The 23334-nt window shown below is 40.8% G+C and overlaps 3 protein-coding genes across 6 annotated transcripts in view; 1 reads left to right on the top strand and 2 right to left on the bottom strand.

Annotated features, from left to right (window-relative positions):
- NVL (nuclear VCP like) overlaps positions 1–8292 on the bottom strand; it is a 43413-nt gene extending 35121 nt beyond the window's left edge. The window contains exons 1-9 of the mRNA XM_080408731.1: positions 8159–8292; positions 6533–6606; positions 5317–5369; positions 5132–5228; positions 3558–3612; positions 2766–3032; positions 1109–1235; positions 741–817; positions 326–460 (exon numbers count right to left, since the gene is read on the bottom strand). Coding sequence (XP_080264857.1) covers positions 326–460; positions 741–817; positions 1109–1235; positions 2766–3032; positions 3558–3612; positions 5132–5228; positions 5317–5369; positions 6533–6606; positions 8159–8215 — 942 coding nt within the window. The 5' untranslated portion in view covers positions 8216–8292. The remainder of the gene's footprint in view (positions 1–325; positions 461–740; positions 818–1108; positions 1236–2765; positions 3033–3557; positions 3613–5131; positions 5229–5316; positions 5370–6532; positions 6607–8158) is intronic.
- A 188-nt stretch (positions 8293–8480) lies between these two features.
- On the top strand, positions 8481–13738 carry CNIH4 (cornichon family member 4). 3 transcript variants are annotated; one of them, XM_080408778.1, is made up of 5 exons: positions 8481–8685; positions 10031–10099; positions 11127–11239; positions 12808–12948; positions 13537–13738. In XM_080408778.1, exons 1-5 carry the CDS (start codon positions 8617–8619, stop codon positions 13562–13564), a joined length of 420 nt encoding a protein of 139 aa, XP_080264904.1. In that variant the 5' UTR covers positions 8481–8616; the 3' UTR covers positions 13565–13738. The 3 variants fall into 3 exon arrangements, with proteins under 3 accessions (XP_080264904.1, XP_080264905.1, XP_080264903.1); XM_080408779.1 differs by lacking the exon at positions 13537–13738 and adding an exon at positions 13090–13518; XM_080408777.1 differs by lacking the exon at positions 10031–10099 and having other exon boundaries at positions 8542–8720.
- Positions 13739–19676: 5938 nt separating this feature from the next.
- WDR26 (WD repeat domain 26) overlaps positions 19677–23334 on the bottom strand; it is a 31369-nt gene continuing 27711 nt past the window's right edge. For both annotated transcript variants that reach the window (XM_080408740.1, XM_080408741.1), the window contains one exon: positions 19677–22948. In XM_080408740.1, the coding sequence (XP_080264866.1) occupies positions 22923–22948 (26 nt within the window). In that variant the 3' untranslated portion in view covers positions 19677–22922. The remainder of the gene's footprint in view (positions 22949–23334) is intronic.

The raw sequence follows: 23334 nt of genomic DNA on the forward strand, positions 1-23334 counted from the left end.
TAGCCAAAAGTATCTTCCATTTATAGCCTTCTCAACATCCATGCCTACGCTGCTATCCTGGGAATACCTCAAAACAGTTAATTCAAACACAAAACCCTGTCACTATGTCTCCGTCCCTTCTTCATATATGAGGTTCTATCAAGTACAGATTTAGATAGAATTTAAACAAAGGAAGTGAAGATGAATATATTTTCAACTAAAACAGGAAGGAGAGAAAAGAGATAACAGAAGAAAGATCTAATAAATCATGAAGGATTTTCCCCCCCCCCCCCTCTCTAAATATAATTCAGAAAAGGAAGAAACTGTAAATTTAAAGCTATCTCACCCCAGCAATTGCCTGTGCAAGTAGTGTCTTTCCACATCCTGGTGGTCCATGTAAAAGAAAACCGCGAGGTGGAACCACACCTAAGTGGTTATAGACTTCGGGATGACGGACATGAATGAGCATCTTGCATATTTCCTGTTAAGAACAACAGAGACCTCCATTTAAATTGCAGAAATTAGTATTACAGATTACTAACATTATAGACAGAGCAAAATAAAGCAAGTTCTGGTTATTGATGTTAATTTCAGTCACTGCTTTCTAATCAAGGGGGGGCAAAAAACACACCACTGTCGCTGCTGTTGGTATAAGAAGCTATTCTCAGAGCCATGCAGATAAATTCTGCCAGACTTTGACATTTTTCATATGGTATTTTATTCAGTGCATTCTGTACCCCACAAATAAAATTTTAACTAACCTTTAAAGTTTCATCATTGCCTCCTACATCTTCAAACTTCACTGAAGGCTGGTAAAGATCTGGTCCCTTACTTCTAACTGTGAAGAAGGAAAAGTCATGCAAATTTAGACATGGCATAACAGTAGTTGCTAACACCAAACAAAAAAAGTACTCAGCCTAAACAATTAGCTAAGTACATGAAGTAGTATTAGTTTGGGTAGTAGACAGGACTAGAATATTTTTTTAGTACAACATTAAGGGTAAGTTTCCAAAATGAAATTAATTCTCAAGGTCACTTCTCTGCACCACAGAAAACACTTCTCTGGTAATGGATTCCATGGTCAAATATCATCTCTGTTTGGAGCAGCACGCTGAAAATAACATCTCACCTTTCTGTTTAAGTAAGATGGAATCAATTTCTCCATCTACATCTGGAAATTCTTCTTTTTTTCTTTTTGTTCTCTTACCCTTTGTCTTCTTTCTTTCACTCTCCAAGACAGAAAATTCAGTTGATTTCTAGGGCATAAACCCAAATTGTATACATAAAACTTAAGTCAGTAGTGAATTTCTGCAAATACTTAAAAGAACAAAATGTGTTAAGTGTCTGTGATGCTTAAACTTAGACATATTATATGAATAAAGACAAGTAAGGCAGGAATTTAACCCCTTCTCTTTGTAGAATTTTTTTTTTTTTTACTTAGGACCTGTCTTTTTTTTTTTAAAAAAGAAGGTTTAATTACACCAGTCACTTTTTTTGTTAAGAATACGTATAAGCAAAAAAACCCCAAACAACACCACCCCCCAAAAATTCAAACCACTAACCAAAATCAGACATCAGTTATGTGTGTACCATACAGCTATCCACTTTGGGGTTGAATAAAAATATGAATGTATTTAGTTCAATGGAAACATTTTTTATTACTAGTAGATCGTAAGTGGCTACAAGAAAATACTATTCAGTGCTGACAGAACTTAACTGCATGTAAGAAAAGGACTAATAAAGGAGAAAAGAAATAAAAGGAGGTTTAATGATTAAAGTTGGGGGTTTGGGGTTTTTTTTAGAATACGGTATTGCAAACATTTTAACATTTAAGATCTCCCTTTTATTTAATTTCTTTATATAAGAGGATGCAGTACTACTAAGATAAAGGATGATTTGTCAAATCTGCCTATTCAGTAAGCATTTTGTGTAATTAGAAAAGCAGATGCAAATGTGCTTCTTCCTTCACATAAAAAAAGGAGCATCCGGCCAAAACACCTGGTCAGCCAAGCAACATGTTATCTCCCACACATAAACTGAAAGCTCTCAATAGCTAAACAAAATTTTTTTCCAAATAAAACCCAACAAAATTAGGGCAGGAGGAGGGGATCATAAAGTAGGCAATATGTCTGGACAGGGAGTGGGACCTATTTTTCCTGCTTTATAAATCAATGCAATTTCCTTTCAACTTCCCCAACTCTTGTCCATACAGAAAACTTCAGCCTTCCCCAGGCTCACTAAGACTTAACCACTGGTTAAGGGAGACCACACGCTATGGCTACAGCAAGCCACACGCTTCCTGACTAGTTAGGCTGGTCACTGGCAAACGGAATAAGTAAGAGGTGAGCTCCACCTACCTTTCTCTCAGAATGGGCACTAATCTGGGTCTCCCTAATACGAAGCACTACATTTTCCTCAGAAAACGTGGGGGAAATTCATAATTTTGTGACTTTTTACCTCCCATACAACATGCTTGAAATGGGCCAGAAGGTTCAATCACTTCTGACACGGCAGAACAATGGGCCAAGCCCTGCCTCCTTCAGAAACCAAGCTAAAAACAAGTACTCCGCTGGGCTTAAGTCAATCTTTCCTTTCTACTTAACATTTGCTATCTTTAAATGAAGCATGCACATTTGTAATAAAAATTATAACATTTGAAAAATCCAGAGAGAAAGACAGACAACCCTTTTGGTCTTAGTATTACCCTTCAAAAGCCTGTCAAATTACACAGGAAATTATATTCACGCTTGCTACTTAAATCACACCGGGTTTGTAAAACACAATACCTCAGAAATCAATTTCTTTTCATCTCCTACTCCATCTTCAGAAAGTTCAATGAAAAAGTCTTTTCCAGACGGAGTTTTATCAATGAACCAGCCACCTTCAGAGATGCAGGTTTCAGCTCTTGTTCCTGGTGAGAGGGTGCTTGTTTGAGGTGCTCTTCGCCCAGGAGGAGGGGTTTCCACTGCTTCATTTTTTGGAGTGGTTGGAACAGAATCAGGATTTCCCTTCTTGTATAAGCTCAGCAGGGAACTGTTCAAGTGATTTGTAGACTGCAGATTCATGTATTTTAAAAGAAAATATACAGGTAGTAACTTGGATTATTTATACTAAGAGGCCAATGAAAACTATTTCATAAAAATCATTTAGCATTATCCCTGCTGGAAAAAGCAGTCATACATTTTCCAACCCACTCCTCTGCACATCAAATGACTGCATGTAAAACTAAATCTGCTGGTTGAAGGTGCAGCAGCCTTCGCATTTCACCCTGAAATGACCCCTGTTAATCCACAGGCACTTCTTGTAGTCAGAAATGTCAGTTCCTTCAATCATTTCATTCATCTGATAGTCAAGTCCTTCAGGCTCCCCATGAGCTTTCCTCAAAAGTGATTCCCCACCACAGGTTCTTCCTTTTTTTCAGGAAATAGCCTCCTTCTAGCTCTAGAGTCTCAGTTGGTATTGCCAACTCTTGACTATACCTCAACTTCACCTCCACTTTTAAACTCTCCAAGTGCATCGCAATTTGACAACACAGAATCACGTGTTACGCAAATACAAACAGTCAAAATACAACTTACTAGATCTTCTGGATAATCATCACAATCAGAGCCATCTGTGGAACTTCCTGTAGTCCTTTACATGGAAGGAAAATAAAAACCATTAATGTATCTGAGCAAAACTGCTCAGTGAGACACCCACAAGACAAAATAAATGTTATTTCCACAACATGGCTCCCCGCAACCATGATATGTAACCCAAGACTGAAGAAAAATTCCTGATGTGCGTGCTCTAAATTTACTACTGTGAAGAGTTAAAAAATGCATCCTTTCTAAGTTTGGGGTGGGTTGGATCAACTTGGCAACCCGACTGAAAGGCAGTCCTAAAAAAATTATGTAGGATCAATCTGTTTCAGTTCACCAAGAGATCACACAATCACCAAGGCTGGCACAAGGGAAGTAGTAGCAAATCACTGCTGAACTAGACTAGTCCTTCTGACAACAATGTCCTAATTTCTAATGAGACCCTTAATATCTATCACAGGTTAGAAAAAACAGAATAGTCCATGAGACTGCACAGGGGTAGCCAGGAAATGAGCATGAGCCAGCAGTGTGCCCTGGTGGCCAAGAAGGCCGGTGGGATCCTGGGGTGCATCGGGAGCAGCGTGGCCAGCAGGGCGAGGGGGGTGACCCTCCCCCTCTACTCTGCCTGGTGAGGCCACACCTGCAGTGCTGTGCCCAGTGCTGGGCTCCCCAGGTCAAGGGAGACGGGGAGCTACTGGAGAGGGTCCAGCGGGGGCTGTGAAGATGATGAGGGGGCTGGAGCATCTCCCTGCTGAGGAAAGGCTGAGAGCGCTGGGGCTGTTCAGCCTGGAGAAGGCTGAGGGGGATCTTATCACTGCAAACAAATGTCTTCAGGGCGAGTGTCAAGGGGACGGGGCCAGGCTCTGTTCAGTGGTGCCCAGCGACAGGACAAGGGGCAACGGGCACAAACTGCAACAACTGAAGTTCTGTCTGAACAGGAGGAAGAACTTCTATACTATGAGGGTGGCAGAGCCCTGGGACAGGCTGCCCAGAGAGGCTGTGGGGTCTCCTTGTCTGGGGACATTCAAAACCCGCCTGGATGTGACTTTGTGCAACCTGCCCGAGGGGAACCTGCTTCAGCTGGGGTCGGACTAGATGATCTCCAGAGGTACCTTCCAACCCTGACCATTCTGGGATTCTGTGAAATCTTAATTCCAATCTCATACCCAGTAGTGATTTACTCTGAATAGCCTGTCTTGTAGTCTTGTCTCTCAGATTTAGCTAGTACCTCTCGCGCCCAAGAACAAAACTCAGGAACTGAATCACATGAGGGCTGGGGCCTTAGGTGGAAAACTATCAAGAAAGCCTCAAAGATATCCACTAATTCAGGGCTGTATGTTCCCCATAACAGAGAAAACAAGATCGGCTCTCATATCTGCTTGCCTTCAGTGAAAAAAAGTGTTTCCTTTAACAACATGTAACTTCTGATGGAGATAAGTGTATGGGAAATCAAGGATCTATCTGTAACCTTAAAATTACCAAAACTAATAATATGAAGACAGAAAGCTTTAAAGAAATTATAATACTAATGGTATTATTAAAAGCAATCTAATGGTAAAAATTCTTCTTACTCATTTTCCTCTTGTTGTCTTGCTCTTTTTGCCACATGTTCAGCTTCTAAGACTGCTAAATCTTCACGTTCCTTTTCATTACTGATTATTCCAAACACTGAAAGAAAAAGTTCAAACATGTTAAGAAAACAGCCAAAGCATAATCAAAGAATTTGGCATTTTGGATCTAACACTATCAAAACTACCTTTTTCAACTTGTATTTTAAAAGCGTTTCTTTTTCTTCGTCCATATTCCACACTGAAAAACACAAAATAAAGAAGTTACACCAACGGCTTTTTACCTCAACATATTGTCATTCTCAGTGAAAAAAATTACAGTGTAAGTTGATACCCAAGATTCTACGTAAGTTCTTATTAAAAACCAACTATGTGAAAATGTGATTGCTTTTTTTAAGCCCAGAATAGCTCAATTACTGGGATAAAACAAAACCACTAAACAACTGTACTGGTCTCTAAGGAGATGTTTAGTAAAAATTATAAAGGTCCTCTTTAACTGTACAGAGAAGCAGCAATGTACAAACAAGCACACTGGGTTTTATTTCACAAGACTAGTGATTTTTTAATTCAAACAAGAACATATGGATACAGGACTAAAGCCTAGGAAGGACAGTCCCATGAGGAATAATTGTGCCGATTAATAATATTCACTATGAGAAAAATTTGATTCAATAGGCATCCTTAAATGCATTAAAAAAAAAAATTAGCAACATTTTACCTTCACTTACTAAGGGTATATTTTATTTATTTGCTTTGAGACAGTAGTTGACAGAGGAAAAACAAAACAAAAAACCAAGACCTATAAGCACCCATGCAAGGGTTTTAGCTCCTTTTCTCTAACGAGGCACAAATAAATAGAACATGCAAACACATGTGAATATATTTCTCCACCTTCGTTAACTCCCACACCAATGATATACTGAAACACAACCTTGCTCCCCCACCCTGAAAAGCATAACAGCCTAAAAATAATTAGGCAAGACCAACTGTCCTGCTGAACAACAGAGCAAGCTTTAGTCTTACTGAATCCTGCATCTCCTCCATCTGCTTGCACTGATGTGTTATCCTCTCTCATATTTTAAGCTCATTGGAGTAAGGACCAACATGCTGTAATGCATCTGCAGCTGTTTAATTAAAACAAAAAAAAGCAACCCACAAAAAACAAACCGCAAGTAGATCTTGCAATGCTAATGTATTAATGAAATGAGTTACTAGATACATCAGCAAAGCACTGTAGTGGAAATGATCTTATTGTTTCAACTAACCTCAACAACTGGTAATGAAGTTGAGAGAAGAAAAGTAAAGAAAATTAGCATTGTGATTAAAAATACACAAATGCAAAATAACAAAATAATATAGTCCATATTTTGAATGTAGAATTTAAGAATACTAATCTTTGCTCACCTGTAGGTTTTCTGCAAATCAGATGCTAGAACTGCGATGTCAACATACTGGCCACATTTACTACTTGCAAGATACTGAAACGAAGAAGTTCAAGCAGTGAATAAAATCTTTGTCAATCACTTCACCAGAACAGCTAGATCAAATATGCCTATTTCAAACTCTACTCTTCTGAAAAGTCAAAATGAAAATCAGGAACAGCTTAGAACACGCTACACTATATTTCCCAATGAAAGAGGAAGCGCTTGTTAAGACACAGGTAACTTGCTAGCTATGTTTCCAGCGGAAGAGCAGCACACTGTGTTTTGGTGCTTCAGTGACTTCTGCTGGTGTAACTCCATTGTTTTTACTTAGAAAGAAACATGACTCTGTAACCCACACACCATCTTACTATCAGTCTAAAGTTCTTACTTTCTCTCAGTTAACCTCCTTTTGGTTTAGATCCCCCCCTTAAAAATGAAACAAGCTACATCAATCAGTATGGATACTGTCATAAGAACTTCAATCTTTACAAGATGTTTCAAAGAATACTATTGAGAAGTATATGAATGAAAGTGAATTCTATCAAGCCTTTTTCTTCTTTTTTCTTTTTTTTTTTTTTCTGACAGCAGCTGATCCAACCCGTTTTCAAACAAGTATGAAAGCGTGAGAAGACATACTAAATTTCAGGTACAACTGTCCTCCGTTTGCTTTCCTCCCCCACTCTCCAAATTAGCAGTGGGGAGTTTCATTATCCTGATGGTGAATTCCTTCTTAAGAGACAGGAAAAAAAAAAGAGAGAGCATCTCCCTAAAAGATATGGTAACATAAATATCACAGCAAGGAGAATTTCTACATCTCGTTTAAATTAATAGCTCTATTTAAAACAATCAAATTGCCTAAAACTGGAAGCATACTTATTTTTTTTTAAACGTTACATTTCATGTCACCCACGGGCTGCTACCGACCTGCAGAGACTATCAAGCTTTTCCACTTCAGAACAGTCAAGACACATTCACTGTGACCTTGTAAATTAAAATAAGCAAATTCCCTCAAGCTGCCACTCACGTTTTAAGGAATTAGAAGTGGTGTCGCATATACGGACTGAGAAAAACGGTGTGTAGCTTGTGAAGTCACCACGAATTTTCCTAAGATCTGACACTGCACTACGCTGCCCGAAGGAATCACCGCTTTCCCTGCTCCTCACGCGTGTGATGGAAGTAATCCCATTTCGCCGTTTTTTAATGGTTTTACATAATCGATGCACACGTTTCTAAACGTAAACGCTGCCAATTTGCTTATATGTGCTCCGAGTGCTATTTTCTTTGAACAATTCTTTTCACATTTGAAATAGCAGCCAGGATCAGAAATACTGGAGGATGGAAGAAAGAAACAAAACAATACGAAACAACAGAAACTAAAAAAGAAAGAAAGAAAAAAAAGAAAAAAAAAGAAAAAAAGTCGTTTCCAAAGACCTTCCTGAAGCCTTTTTAAAATCCTGAACGACAAGCGGGGTTTCGGCGCTGGCAGCCGGGCCCTCCGCGCCGCTCTCGGTGGGCCGGCCCGGGGGAAGGCCGGCCACAGGGAGCCCCCCACCCCGCGGGACCGGGTGCCCCCGGCCAGTCCCCGCCGCCAGCCCCCGCCGGGTACCTGCTTAACGCGCTGCTTCAGCCGCAGGTCCACGAAGTGCCCCGGCCGGCTCCGCATCGCCGCCCGCCGCCCGCCCGGGCCGAGGGCCTCCCGCGGGACCAGGGCTGCCCCAGCGCCCCGCCTGCGCGGCGCGGCCGGGCGGGAATTGCGCGCAGGCAGCGCCGGGCACCCCCGCGCAGGGCCCCGCCGAACCGCCCGCCCAGCCGGCCCGGCGGCGGGGTGCCCCGCTGCGGGCGCGCTCCCTCCGCCCGCCTCCGCCCCCTCGGGCCGCTGCCTGAGTGTCACGGCAGCCCCTGGCCCGGCGCGGGCGGCGGGAGGCGGCCGGCCCTCACGACGAGCGGGAGCCCCCCCCGCCGCGGCCGCCCGCCTGCGGAGGACTCCGTTTCCCAGCATGCTGCGCGGCGGGGCGGCCGGGGGGCAGGGCGTACGGCGGCCGGCAGGGCGGCGGCCGCGGCGGGATGGAGTCGGTGGTCTTCATTTTCTCGCTGATCGACTGCTGCGCCCTCATCTTCCTCTCCGTCTACTTTGTATCCTTCTCCTCCGGGTCCGGGGGGCGCCCGCGGTGGGTGCGGGTGGGGCTGCGGCCGCGCCCGGCGGGACCGCGGGGGGCCGGGCCCGCTGAGGGCGGGCGGGTCCGCGGCCGCCGGGCTGGCGGTGGGGAGGGGGGCGGAGAGGTGAGGGCCTGGGCCGGGCCCGCTGGCCGGGGAAGCAGCTCCCGGGGGGGTTGGGGCGGCGGGGGAGGCAGGGCTGGGTGCGGGTACGTTCCTCCGAGCCTCGGGGGCCGCGGGTCCGGCGGGCGGGTGCGGCCGGGGCCGCGGGTATAAGTACCGTGGCCTGGTGCTGGTGTCGGGCACGGAGTGTTGAAGCCCTCGGAAAGTGCACAGGCCTAAAACCCAAACGTCCCTGCGACAGATTTAATTGTAAGGATACCCCCTTGTAGATACGAGCTCAGCAGGGAGACTGGGAGTTCCTCGACAAACAATTTCAGATTTCTTTATTACAGGCTTGCCTGTAGTCTTTGCTGTCTGGTATTGTTAAAATGTAAAAGCACTAATTTGGCTTCCTTCTCTCTTTTATTCAGAAAAATAAGAATTGGCTCACATACTCCTTCAAATCCTGGTGCTGTTTCAGAATCTACCCGGTTCTAACATTAAAAAAACTACTGGAGCACTTGAAAGAAATTGATCCTAGAAGGACGGGTTCTTGAAAAAGTATTGAAAAAGACTACTTTCCTTTCTAAGGATAGGAAAAAAATTTGTGCTTTTTCATTTTCTTAGGGAAAAGGAGCATGAACTTAGCAGTTCATAGCATGATGATGTGCACATGTGCATCCTAAGCCTTTTTTAAGAGGGCTTTTCTGTCTGAACTCTTTGAATTGCTGAAGGTTAATTTGATAGTGATGTTACCCTCTCATTTCCTAGCAAAGTATGATTTAATCCATTGTTGCTGTAAGTGTAAAAAAAGGAGATCCACTTCTTAAAACTGCACTATTTAGCTTTATTGTGAGGCGAATTGTAAAAAGGTTTCTTCCTTTTAAGTTCTGTTTTCAAGTGTTGTAGTAATTCTGATGCTAAAAATACTGAGTTTGCCTTCCTGGTCTGTTTTAAGTGTTGGACTGAACTTTAGCACTTGTGCAACATTTGTTGTTTGAAAAACATCATAAAATCACTTGGCCTGATGATAAAATGTGGCCTAACTTCCTACCTGAAGTAGGAATGAGTTGTAACAAATTGAAACGTGTCTTTGGCAGATCAGCTGTAGAACAAGACAGTCTATGCTGAGAGCAGAGTGCTGTCCCCAAGTTACTGGGTAAAAATAGATGCTTTGTATATTCTGAGTTGCCACACAATTTTTCCTTATCTTGGACTTCAGATAATTACACTATCAGATTTGGAATGTGACTACATTAATGCTAGATCATGCTGCTCAAAACTCAATAAAGTAAATTATTCTTCTTTGCATTTAATGTGGTTTAAGAAAACAGTCCTCCATCTTAACATCACAAATAACAGGGGTGTAATGTATATCTGAAGAGCCTTGTTTGGCAATATTTTGCTTGTCTTTTTTGGATGCCCATCTTAGAGCAGATTCAGTCATGAAAAGCTGTTCTCCTGCCCCTTGGTGCTCTGAGATGGGCTGCTACTCCGAATTTGTGGGATTGATTAACTCCTCACAGAGCTTTAGAGTTCTGTGCTGTTGTTCTTGTAGGTGGGCCACACCGAGGATGTCTACTCATGACTGAACTCTTGGATCTTTATAGCAGCTTTCTCTGATGCTTCTGTTTAATCTCTAATCTCTCTCATACAGTATAGAGTTTTACTGTGATAAGGAAAAGCACCATTTTAACAAAATCTGCTTGAACCTAATTTTGTTTAATCAATGTGGCCTACCCACACGGGTGTTTCGTGTGATTTAAAGGTATTTTCTTTCTTAATGTAAGAGAGAATGCTACAGGATACTATCAAGCCAAAAATGTGTTATTGCCGGGGACTGACCTAATTTAACTATGCCAGGTTGTCATATTGATCAACTTTCTTATCTGTTCCAAGCCTGGGGGTGTTTGTGTGCCCTGTGTCTATGCAGATTTTAATTACCTGCTTCTTGTATTCCTAAATCCACTGTTCTCTGCAGTGGTTTCAAATGAGCACTGTATATACATTCTTAACTCATTTTCTTAAGTGCTTGTGTAATATAGTTGTGTTCAAACAGCTGCTGTGCTAATCTCTAAATTTGTGTAATACTTGGACGAAATACCTCTGTTATAATAGCTTAGGGCCTGATTTCTGGTGTACTTGCGTGGACTCTGAAGGTGTTAATTTCCCCACATTGTGATGAAATCACATGCTTCTGCCATGAATTTTCTGTCTGAGTTTTACCTGATTAGAATCAGATGATAACTGCATATAGATCTCTTTTTCAGAAAGAAATTTACATTTGTGCATGTAACTCTCTTCTTCCCTTTTTACAGTGGGTGGTCCCTGAGGTGATTGGCCATGCTGTCGTAACTGTATTAATGCTTATTTCATTGCACTGGTTCATCTTTCTCCTTAATTTGCCAGTAGCAACATGGAATATATATAGGTAAGTGCAAAGGGTTTTGAGTGCTTTTTTTTCCCACTGTCACTAGTTTAAACATAGTATGAAGATACGTCATAATGAGGTGTTTCGGTTGTGGCCTTGAGCTGCTAACAGTCTTCATGGATCTAACATAAATTGCTCCTCTCCTTGCAATTAAAACTACAAGAAACCAAACAGTGTAAAGGATAGGAAACTTCTGGCCTTTCTTTGCATTCTCTCTAGTGCCCAGGAATCTTGATCTCAGAGTCAAGCCCAAGTTCATAGGAAATAATAGCGTGTTAATTTAGATTATGAAGTGGTACTGCGAATGTAGTTATTAATGTTTTTCATACTGTGCCTACATGCCTATAGGCTATCGGCATAAAAATAGTTAGGTCAGCATGGCTGATGGTTGTAAAACCATCGGGCTGTGGTGTTATCCTCCGCACCCTCCTCTGTTTATTGTCTTGTCTCTCCCCCCATTTTACAAATCACAAGTATTTCATGTGAACTATTTTTAATGGGACATAATTGTCTTTGTTATTAGTCACATATGCTGCGGTGCTTTTTAATGCCTCTGTTCCCTTCCTTCCCCTCCTATTAATGAACGTTGTAAGAGGTGGGGGAGTGCCTTTTGGTGTACAAGTGGTGCTATTCTTGGAGTATATAAAGAAAATCAGAAAGTGTTCTGTTGTGAGACCTTGCTTTTGCTTCAGGTGTAAGATAAGTTAAATACTTGTGTAGAAAGAGTATTATTCCAGGAAGGTAGAGCCTGTATGACATTCAGGTGAAATAATAATACTGTTCTGGGCTGAGCTTTGCTGGAGTGAGAACTTCATGCGCTTGCATTTGCTCCCTTGAGGAAAGCTTATGACAAAAGAACACACTGCCTGTTGAATTTTCACAGGGCATAAACATTTGTTTTGCTGGTTTTAGTCGTCTTTTTGCTTACATTTCTCTTTGTTTCACTGAACTTTTGTTCTTACATGGGTTTGGGTGGTAGGACTTAACTTCATCAGTTCTGCCCAATCTCTTATCCTGTCAGCCTCAGTCTCTCTGCTGATGATAATGCAGGATGGATGTGGCAAAGATGGGAATAGTACACAGGTCTTTTGCAATGTCTTAATGTGATCTCATTTTGTCCACTGGAGTTTGTGATTATGTATGTGGTAAACAAATCACTAATTCTTAGCTAAATTAATTCCTTTCTAGTCTCTTCATCTTTTCACTGGCAGTGGTCATTTCCTTCATAATACCACGTAACCCCCAACAGCAAATACAGTGAACTGGGATGGGTTATTACCTGGAAACTCTCCCATTTATGCATGGGAAGCTGGGCTGATGCTTTTAGTACCTCTTGTCATCTTAGTCTTTGTGGGTTGCAGTGGCAGAGATACATGCAAAATCCTGAAACTGAAATAGAATTAAAATTAAGAGCTCCCTTATGCTGAATTGTGAAACAGTTCTTTAGATGAAAGTCCATTCTGTCCAAGCTCTCCTCCTCCGCTTCCCTTGACACTCCCTAATGTTTTGATGACTGTGCTTCTGGTGGTTTGTTGTTTTTGTTTTGTTTTTTTTTCTTAAACTTTCAGGTACATTATGGTTCCAAGTGGAAACATGGGGGTATTTGATCCCACAGAGATCCATAACCGAGGACAACTGAAATCACACATGAAGGAAGCCATGATTAAACTAGGCTTTCATCTGCTGTGTTTCTTCATGTACCTTTACAGGTTAGTTTCAAAAATTGCTCCCAATGAACAAAGGAATTGTCTGCCACTTAGTCTTATCTCCTGTATTCTGCTAGTGTAATTGCTGGTACCTGTGTCTTATCTTTTTGCATCCTGCTAAGCCTCAATAATACATTTTGACAGCTATCCATGGGCTCATTATGTGCCTTTATTCTTTCTGATCAGACATTGTTTGGAAACTCAGACTACTCCTTAATTTCAAAATCACAATGAGCACAACAATATAAAGAGCTGCATGATTCAGCACCTACAGTAAGTGGCTTGTTTAGAAAGGAGATAATCTTGAGGACCAAGTTTATTTCACATGTTCCATTTTAGAAAATTAAGTTGATCTGGCTAAGTTACAAACGGATGAGTTCTGTGATGGGGCCACTTCCTACAAGATGGAAGAACTACTGTTCTTCTGCAGCATTACTTCTGCAGTCCTTGTTTTATAAGCAAAGCACATAGCATAGTTGCCTTGACTTTCTATTTCATAATCAAGTGCAGTTCTCTCATGAAAGTGATAGTCGTTCCTACTTGCACATGCTTCAGTAATCCACTGGTGTCGTGTTTTCTGTTTTGTCACAGTATGATTCTGGCTTTGATAAATGATTGAGAAGTTGAAAAAGAGCCATTAGCTGCCAAATTGGGTCATCACTCCAGTGACTGGTTGTGGAGCCACAGACACCTTCCGAACATACCTAGATCAGTGTCGTCATGCAGTATATTTTTCCTCTTTGAACAAGAAATATTTTTCTGTATTTTTAACATAAAATATTTTCAAAAGACATTGGATTTGTGTAGCAGTTGTTTTTATTCCTTTACAACCCAAACTGCTGAAGTTGCTGCTTCTGATGATTAAACCCTTGCTTATGGAGCTGATCGTGTAGGAATTAAATGGTGAGAAGGGAAACCCATTTCAGCAGCATGGGCTGGTAGTAGTGGTATTTCCGGAACAAATTTAAGTGCAGCTGTGATGTCTGCTGCTTACTGAAAGGTGTCAGGATGGGCCTCTGGCTGTCAAGCTGTCCTATGAGAGCCTAGTTTGAAGCAGCACTTGGAACATAGATTTCGAAGCACAGCTTGTGTCTTTGTGTCAGTGTTTTTCCAGCTAAAAAGCAATGGAATAAAAGTTATGCTTTTTTCCATTGCCACACCTTCCTCCAGCACCCTATATGACGTCTTGTGTTCAGATGGATTAAGGTCCCTTTGGTGAAAGTGACACTTGTGTGTTAGAGTGAAAGCCACGTAAGAAAAATGATTAATACTTGCTTTCTCCCTTCAACTCCTCTTTTGTCATTGAAATATGTCATAGAGCTCCATACAAAGTAAACATCATATTGCACTAGGGTTGGAGTTGGTCACAGAGCAGAAGACTATCTGCAGTCATGACTGTGAACCTGCGCTTTCTACATGCAATGAGATGAATCAAGAGTATGTCCAGCTTGGGGAGGCGGTCTGGTAAACCATAACCCCAGTTATCCCACTTTTGGTGTGACTCCGCTTCAAAGACAGCGGCAAACTAAGTTCTTTTTGTGCAGTTCTTGCATCAGTGAGAAGGATATAAACCTGAGTTTGTGCTCTCACCATCCAATAACTGTCTTTAAATTTTTATGTGTGCATGGAAACAGGTTTTTTGAAACAAACACATCAAGTGAAACACTTCAAAAAGTATAGTTCTGTAAGTATTAAAATTTATAAGCTTTTCCTTCTTAAGTACTTGTTCTTTGGTATATAGCTGCAGTAAGCAGATTGTTTTCATGGCCAGCAGTGGAAAGACAACACCAAAGCTTGATTTCTCTATATACCTCCTGTTCAGTGTTTGTTCTAGAAAGTTTGGCTTTAAATTTATGATGGATGGAGGCCAAGTTCAGCTGTTGCAAAGATAAAAAACTGCTGAAAATTACACTACTTGAAAAAACTAAGGAAAGAGCCACCAGGGCTGCATGCCACTGACTACTTGACACCATAAAAATCAAACTATGGAAAGTACTGCCTTATAAAGCCAAAACCCAGTCAGAATGTAGGTCTGGAGAAAAAAAAAAAAAAGCAAATAAAACTTCAGAAGAGACGAAAGTCAGTAACTTTTGTAGCAACTTATACTGTAGGCAATTAATATCTTATTTGTGATAAGTGATTGTGATGTGAAAAAGACATACTATACATATTTTGAGTATTACTTATTGGAAGAAAGGGCAGTGTTAGTAAGCTGCTTGATTTAAGCCCTTGCTGTAATGCTAACGATAAATGTCATTAATGACATTTCACACTGAGAAACATGATCATTAATCTTTAAGTCCACCACTTTAACTAGCAGCTTTATATCTTTTTCTAAAGACATCGTTTTGAGAGAAGAGCTTTATTATTAAAGAAAATGTTTATAAGATACACTCTTCAACAATTTCTAACTACTGGCACCTCAGAATTACAGTGATGACAGTAGATAGGGTAGACCCATTCCCTGATGGAATTGGTCAAATTTATCACTCACTATAAAAAGCTTCTGTTCTCCTGAGAATTGTTTCTTCAGGTATAAGAGCAGGACAAGGAAGAATAAAGGAAAAGAACAACATACCTAAAAAAAAAAAAATAACAGGGGTAGCATATATCTCAATTTATATTCATGACCTAGAGGAATGTTACTGTGGGTTCCTCTCCTCTCCCTTTCTCAAGAGTGAATTATTAATCATGATAGACCAACAAGTGGTGGTTATCAAATATTAAACAAGCTATATGAATGCAAACTTCCCACCCGTTTTTTATCCATATAAATTCTCTGTTCATTTGTATCTAACAACTTGTTGTTATAACAGTTGTAAAAAACCTCAGCACCAGGCTCTAGAGACTACAATTCTGCTGAGTAATTAAACTGGTAATTTTGAAGCCTGCTTTCCTATAGAGGGTCATTTTCTGCCTTAGAGATCTTCACAGAGCTCAGTGTCAGCAATAGGGAAAATGTATTTAATTGCTAAAAATGTAGTTCATTAGCTGAAAATGGGGATCCTACAGTTATCTATCTCACAGGAGATCCACAGGGCACAGAAACTTCAGTAGTAAAAATCAAAACAAACTTCCTATTTTCTGCGTCTCCATCAAGGGAGAACAGGGTTACAGTAAAATACAAGCTTACTATACAGACTTAAAGACAATTACAGACTTCATACCGGTTTTAAATAAAAAGTCAAAGAATATACTTACCACCTCATCCTAGTAAATTACTGGGTTTTTTCTAAACTAGTTCTGTATTATGGAACATAGTAAATCAGTGGGATTAACAGTATGACCAGTAGTCCCAAAACCAGTTCTACATGCACGTTAACAATCAACCTGAAACCCTGATAACCCCATAAAAGCAAGTCTTTCTCTTTTCAGTGTTGGCATAGCTTTATTCCAATGCTTTTTCTCACAAGAAGCTCTCTGGGATTTTGTACCAACGCTGAGAGCAGACCATTTTTGCCTCTAAGGATATGGTAAGGATGAGATTGGAGGGAGCAATGGGAAAGTTTGGGCTATATGGACCACCATGCAGTTATCAGCACACTGACCACCTCTTTGGCAGAAAGAGAGGCATACAAACTTCAGCAGTTCCTCTTCGGAGCATTATAGGTCTTTTGAAGCAAGGGGACAGCTGGGACTGCTGTCTCTGCACCGAGGTGACAGCCTAAGCGTGCGCAGCATGCAGAGGGCTGCGTCAGGCAGCGCAGGCTAAGATGTGAGAGGGTGAAACAGAAACTGCCCTCTGGAGAAGGACCCTACCTCAGCAAATTTTGAAACGCTCATCTACTATCAGGTTCCCTATGTAATTTATTTTAAATAATCTGAAGGGTCTAAAAAAAACCAGAAATAATTTTGAGTCTCATATATGCTGAAATTTCACAGTTGATAGAAATGATACACCTATTTCTCTCACATTCTTGCCACCGGCTGAAGGCAGACATAGGACAGCAGATGAAGCACAGTAACAAACCCAGCCAAAAAACTTAAGCCTTCGTCACCGTGTGGACCTGCACATCCCACCTGCAGGGGGGCTGCAGCCCAACAGCCCTCCAGGGCAGCGCACAGAGCAGCACACAGCGAGGAACACGGCATGACCCTTGTTTAGAGCTGCATTCAACCCGTAATTATACACTGCTTAGACTGTAAGGAGGAAATAAAGTAATATAAAGGTCATAACAAGGCAGTAAAGGCTTTTTCTAATCAATATAGAAGCTCAAAGAATTAAAAAATTGAATGCACCTCAGCAAAAGGTTTGAGTTAGGAAAAGACACGGGAAGGCAGGGTGAATTTAGACGCTGCTTTTGATTTAATAGAACATCAGCTAGAGCTGACTAAAAGTGCCTAAAATGCAGGACAAAGACAAGGTGGTGTTTTAAGGCACAGGGAAGGAGGACAGGAATGCAGAGTTAGTTGGAAGGAACAAAGGCCACCGTTGAGAAGCAGCTTCAGGAGCTCTCAGCCACAAAAGCGGCTTAGGTCAACTTCACAGAGCAGCCTGGAGGTCCCCAGTCTCCAGCTTTTAAGCGGGAGACGCAAGTACTTTGGGAGCACCTTCTTAATATGAAGTATCAAAAAACCCCAGAAACGCCACCAATAACTTAAAGCAATACCTGTACCTGGTATTTAAGCAAGCTCCAGCATTAAGGAATCGAGGCTTTCGTGGAGCCTCAAGGGAGCCGACGTTCAATAAGGCAGGTTACACACCACAGTGGGACACAGGCAAGTTGCCTGCTAAACATCCAGTGACAAAAGCGTGAGGTCAATTAGAGCCCAACATCAAAACCTGGAAAGCCTGCACACAACACGGAGCGAATTCATCTTCAGCTAAACTGCCACAGATTAATTCTCCTAGCGAGGAAGTGAAATCTACAAATACGGAAGAGATAGATAATTAACGATCGAGACATTAACATCTGAGTCAGTCATATCAGTGAAGTTAGGGAAACTAAGAACTATTCATTCCAGTTATTTATTCTGTTTATTGAATTGAAAGAAAGGGAATACAAACATTTCTGTTAAGTGCTGTGCACCAACATGGAAAAAGTGTATTTTTTTTTTAAAAATCCTAATAAAAACAAATCAGAAGTTAATGTAGTTCCAATTGAACAATTTTTAAAGATATGTTTAAAATACTACACATTTATAAAATAAAAAAGTTAAAACGGTGTTCTGTAAATAATTAGTAAAACAAGTGAAAATAAATACCGAGACCCAAAGTTCTTATGTTTTTAATGTAATATAGCAAAGAAATTTTTAACTACTTAATATAATCCGAGGAGAGTAACAAAAATCCAGAAAGTTTAAGAACGCAATCCTTTGAAACATTTAATATCAGTCCATAGCAAATAGTCATTACATACCAAAAGCTCTAAGTGTTAACTAGTTCCACCACAACTCCATATAAATCTTGACAATTTAGAAATCTTGAGATCAACAATAAAGTTCTTTTCTTGATCTCTACAGCTTGGTTTGTAAGTACATACATGCTTTGAGGATCCATTTTGTCCCATATGTTTTCAAGGAGCCAATAACTTTTTCCATCTGTGCCTAAAAATGTTAAGATTCAAATCTAGCACATATACCCTAACAATGAAAAATGTTTTAAGAAAGAAGATGGGGCACAATGAATTTCAAATTTATAAAAATATACTGATATTAACCAAAACCTTCTGGTCAAAGGACACTTCACATACACACGACTTAAAAGTATGCAATAAAACATGAGAAGTACCTAGAACGTTTGGTTCTCTGTCTGTTCATGGAACACACGCACACACACATTCATACCAGATGGGAGGAACACTCTCACAGATGTTTTCTTGAATCCAGATTATCTGGATTAATAGACAGAAAACTTGTCTACAGTTTATTTCAACAACTAGAGGCAGCTACTGCAGCAGTAGTTCAACACTGCACACTTCAATTAAGTCCACCCTGTTTAAAAAAGTGTCAGAGTTAATGATTTTTTTTTTTCTCTTTTCTTTCTAAGTATCATCATTAGAAGTAGCAGTTTTCAAAATTAAGTATGGCAGCTGAAAATGGACTCGAGCCAGTGTGGAAAAGACAGGAGGAGGTCAAAAGGAGGATTAGCCATTTATGGGATGAGTGTTCCTCTTAATAGTTGTCTCAAAAAAATTGGATACAAGTGTGTTTCGTAGCTAAAAATATGGACAAACTATTGAAAGTGCATTTATCCTCCTCCCCTTTGAGTTACAGTAGTTTGTCTGTTGGGCAGTAAATCCTGCTTTTTATATCCATTCCTCTTCCCTCCCCGTTTGGGTCTACAGCATCTCCCCTCAAACTACAGCTCCTTGTATGAGTCCTGGTTTCCCACTAGGAAGCCTCCGAAACTGTTTTTGGGTGGGAGTATCACTTCGCAGTGCAAGAGTACACAACTAGCCACGAACTCCCAACAACATTTGGAGTTTTATTAAACATTACCTGTTTGAAACCAAGTTGAGAAGTAACTGGCAAGATCTGGACAGATTTCTAGCTTGCATCTTTGCTCTCATCATAAAAAGAGGTTAACTTTAAGGTTGGAGAACTTTAGAGAAGACAGTAGGGTATTTAAAAACAAAGGTGTTGTTTCCCCCCACTACCCTCCCCTCCAAAACAAGGACAGATCTAGCATTTTTCCCTTTTGTGCTCCTTTGTGCCTTGAAAATTACTTACCTGAACAGCTAAAGAACATTCAGATAATAAAATGCTTCAGCGTGTTTTTTTTTTTAAAAAAAAAAAAAAAAGCTCTGCCTTAACAATAACCTGGGGCTACTGTGAGTATTTTAAGCAGACAGTTGACCAGAGAAAGTTACAAAAGGAGTACACGCTTACAGTATTTTCCTCTCTAAAACCACAGGTCTGTTGACTAGAAATACAGTAATTTATTGCGGGTGTGTACTTGTTCCAGCCTTAGACTCCAGCCTACGAACATTTTTAAGCACATGGAAATCAACGTGTTGCAAATAAGCAAACTTAATTGTTTCCCCACCACCACCACAGAGTCTCATTTTACAGTCTGTGCACAAAAAGTATTGGTACTTTTCAATTCACATAGTGTGAATAAATACATGATGTGTTAAGAGATAGTTTAGGTTCCTCTATAACCTACAGGCTGGAATGGCAGGCGTTACCGCTAGGTCTGTAAGGTCCGTTTGCTGCGGGACCAAGTTACATGGCGAAATGAAGGTTTCTCTCACCTTGCTCTCACCTCTGCCCATCACCTACGAGCAGCAGAGCACTACACAACATGCTCTCACCGAGACACTCTGGAAACTGTGCCACCTACACGGAGCTTTCCTCTCCGTGGCATCGCTGCACCACAAAACTAAAGTGGAGATAGCAGAACGCGTGCTCCTCCCTAACTCTGCTTCTAAATACCTGAAATATATTTTAGAGGTACAGCCCAAGCCCAGAAGAGAAACCCCCGAACAGAGGGGCAGTATTTTGGCAGAAATACTAGGTTTAAATTCCTAATTTCCAGGAATTGCAGTGGAAAGTAGGCCTCGGCCCACACCACACGCACACCCCCCACCCTGCAGCCTGTACCAGGTAAGGAATCTCACCTTATTCACTTATGGCCACCACATTAACACCACCTGTTGAAGTGCATACAAGATTTTAAATCTAAATTTGAGATTCAAGCCAGCCTTCACCACCCGCCTAAAGTTCCTGCTTTAGTCCTGTGAGTATGAGGCAAGTAGTGCCAGACCATTGCACAAGACATTCAGAGACATCACAACGTGGATTATTCTCCCAACACTCCCTATACAACGTTTTGTTTGAAAAAAAAAAAAATCTAAGTTCCCGAGTAAGACAATACTCGCGTCACTGCCACAGGTGTTCTGAACACATACAACACTGTTTACAATTTAGGTGTTCAATTTTTGTTTAAAACCCAAAGGTTTAGCTTACTCAAATTTGACCTTGGGAAGTTGTCTCCCTGCAACGCTGCCGCTGCAGGACCAAGGCTGACTAATCTTACGCTGTCTGAACCGAGAAGAAACAGCCAGCTTCCTCCAGAACTAGCTAACGGAAGAAGGAACTGATTTGCAGTCTTAAGTTCACACATGTATTCCTAGTGACATGGAACAGTAACTGCTATGAAAGAAATTCACCTTCATTTTGAGGCAAATGTACTAGACTGCAGGTAAGAACGTCAAGTTCCTACTTCATTTCTGAGGTACTAAGAAAGGAGTATGTCAGATTCAGGGCTGGTCTCAACCAAAGCATCAGAACCTTCAATCATGTTTAAGTTTACACACAAGGCAAGAAAAAAAAACCCCACCACCTGACGGCTAGAGTCTAAAAAAAAAACCCCAAAACCAAACCTAACCTGCTGAGCTGCACTTTGTTTTTCTGGGAAAGAAAAAAGGGACTGTTCCTGTTAACCGCCACGTTCCCATTCACCGAAGTGGCTACACTTCTCTTCCCAGGAACTCCGGCAAACCCTCCCCCACCCTTCTTCCACACATGACTAACAAGGACACTAGGTTATCTCATGAAGTCCACACTTTTGTTCGCATCGGTTCTTGGTGGCATGCCTTTCCCTGCTCCCTCTTTACTTTACAGTAGTACCAATGCTACCTGTCCACTCAAGGTGGTGCCATCCCATAATGAATTTTTGTGTAGTGCAGAAGCACAGCAATGCCAGGCCATCTGTTTATGTCAAAAAGAAATAATTAAATTAACATCTTTCTCTTTTCTTAAGATGGGATATTAGGGGAACTATTCCTAGATATGTCAAGATGTCCACAGCACCAGCTTGCAACAAGGTCTGGGAGAGGCATTTCAATCTGCAAACTTAAAAGTATATTCTCAAAAAAGAAAATTTATACACCTTTGCTTATCAAATAAAGGAAAAATTCCATCATAATACAAGTATTTAATTATGACTTGATGTTAATTACTTTTACAAAATGTTGACTTTGTGAAGAAAGGACTCTTTCAACACATTCTTCCCTTGAGGCGTAGTCTACCTTTTACACCAGCATTATCGTGTGCATTTTTGTAATTTAAAAACCAGAAAGACCTTGTCTTGTTTAAACTCTTAGTCTGGTGGTGCACTCTGAACGCTTTTCCCCCCCCACCCCCAAATAATACAGTTTCTGTTAAGATGGACAGTTAGTTCCTCCATCTAAAACCAAGCTTCACTGCCTACATAAAGCTCCTTCCAGCCACTGCTTTTGATTGGGTCTCAAGACACTCCAGAAAAGCATCAGTGATACCTGTTTCATGACATTTCTTGCATCGTTTTAATTCCAAATGTATACAAATGAAGTCATTTTAATCCTATAAATAATTTATTTTTAAAAAATTGTGCTGTTAACCCCTTTGCAGGGCAACGAGCTATGTGAAAAGTACAAAACTTTTTGTCAAATGTGATACTGAGAGTGCTTTTGACATAGTTCATTGGTTTATCATCTCAATTTATATATACTGCGCAACGGGCAAGGCTAGAATCCATGAACCAAGCTGCAAAGATCTCAAGCTAAGTAAGGCGGAGAGAGACTTGAGAAACAAGAGAAGGAAATACTTTCCTATCCAATGTATACTCTTCAGACTAAAGCACTCTTTCTATCAAGCCTTCTAAACTGTTAAATAAAGTGTTCCAAACAAGCATTTAAACTTCATTACACAGAAGAGCAACAAGAACAGTAGCCTGCCAGACAAAAAGGCAGGAGGGAAAAATATATATACTGAGTTCAATGGTTAGCCTGAATGTAGCACAGTTCTTCACAACCGATGGGGGGGTAATTTCAACACGGTGTCCAACAACGTTCTAACGACGTGCTTCATCTCGACTGGTTACTATGAAGCAAGGTGGTAAATGTTTGGCCCCAACCGGGCTTCAGAAATGGTTCTTTTTCATGACGAGCATGTCTGTCCAGCTATCAATCATGTTTGTTTGCACCAAATCCCAAGCCATTTAAAATACGACTAATTAAGTTAAACTGAAGTCGTCTGCTCCGAATTCGCCATCAACTATCCATGCTACTGCATTCCTCTGAGCAAAAACAAAAACATAAGAGAAAGAAATCACATCTTGAAGATCTTATCCATAGTTCATATTTCTATTAGAAGGTTATTAATACAATGTATTTACTTAAGTTTTACTGAACATGCATTAGTTAATGGCTTTTATACTGTAGCTAAACCCCATGCTACAAATGAATATGAATAATAAGTCTAGAGATTAATTTAGCACGTTAGGTGTTGGTACACAAAAAGCATCTCTTCCAAATAAGAAGTAACACATTTGCATTCACGTTCCAGGGGAGTGTGCTAATAACAAAGCTGTCTCATCCATTTCAGATTCCTAAGTTGCCAGGTGTTATTCCGTGCACCTGTACCTCTTGTGGAAGCACTGCCGCGAGAAATCCATTTTCTACT

This window comes from Falco punctatus (genome assembly GCF_963210335.1).
Source record: "Falco punctatus genome assembly, chromosome: 12".
Lineage (NCBI taxonomy): Eukaryota > Metazoa > Chordata > Aves > Falconiformes > Falconidae > Falco > Falco punctatus.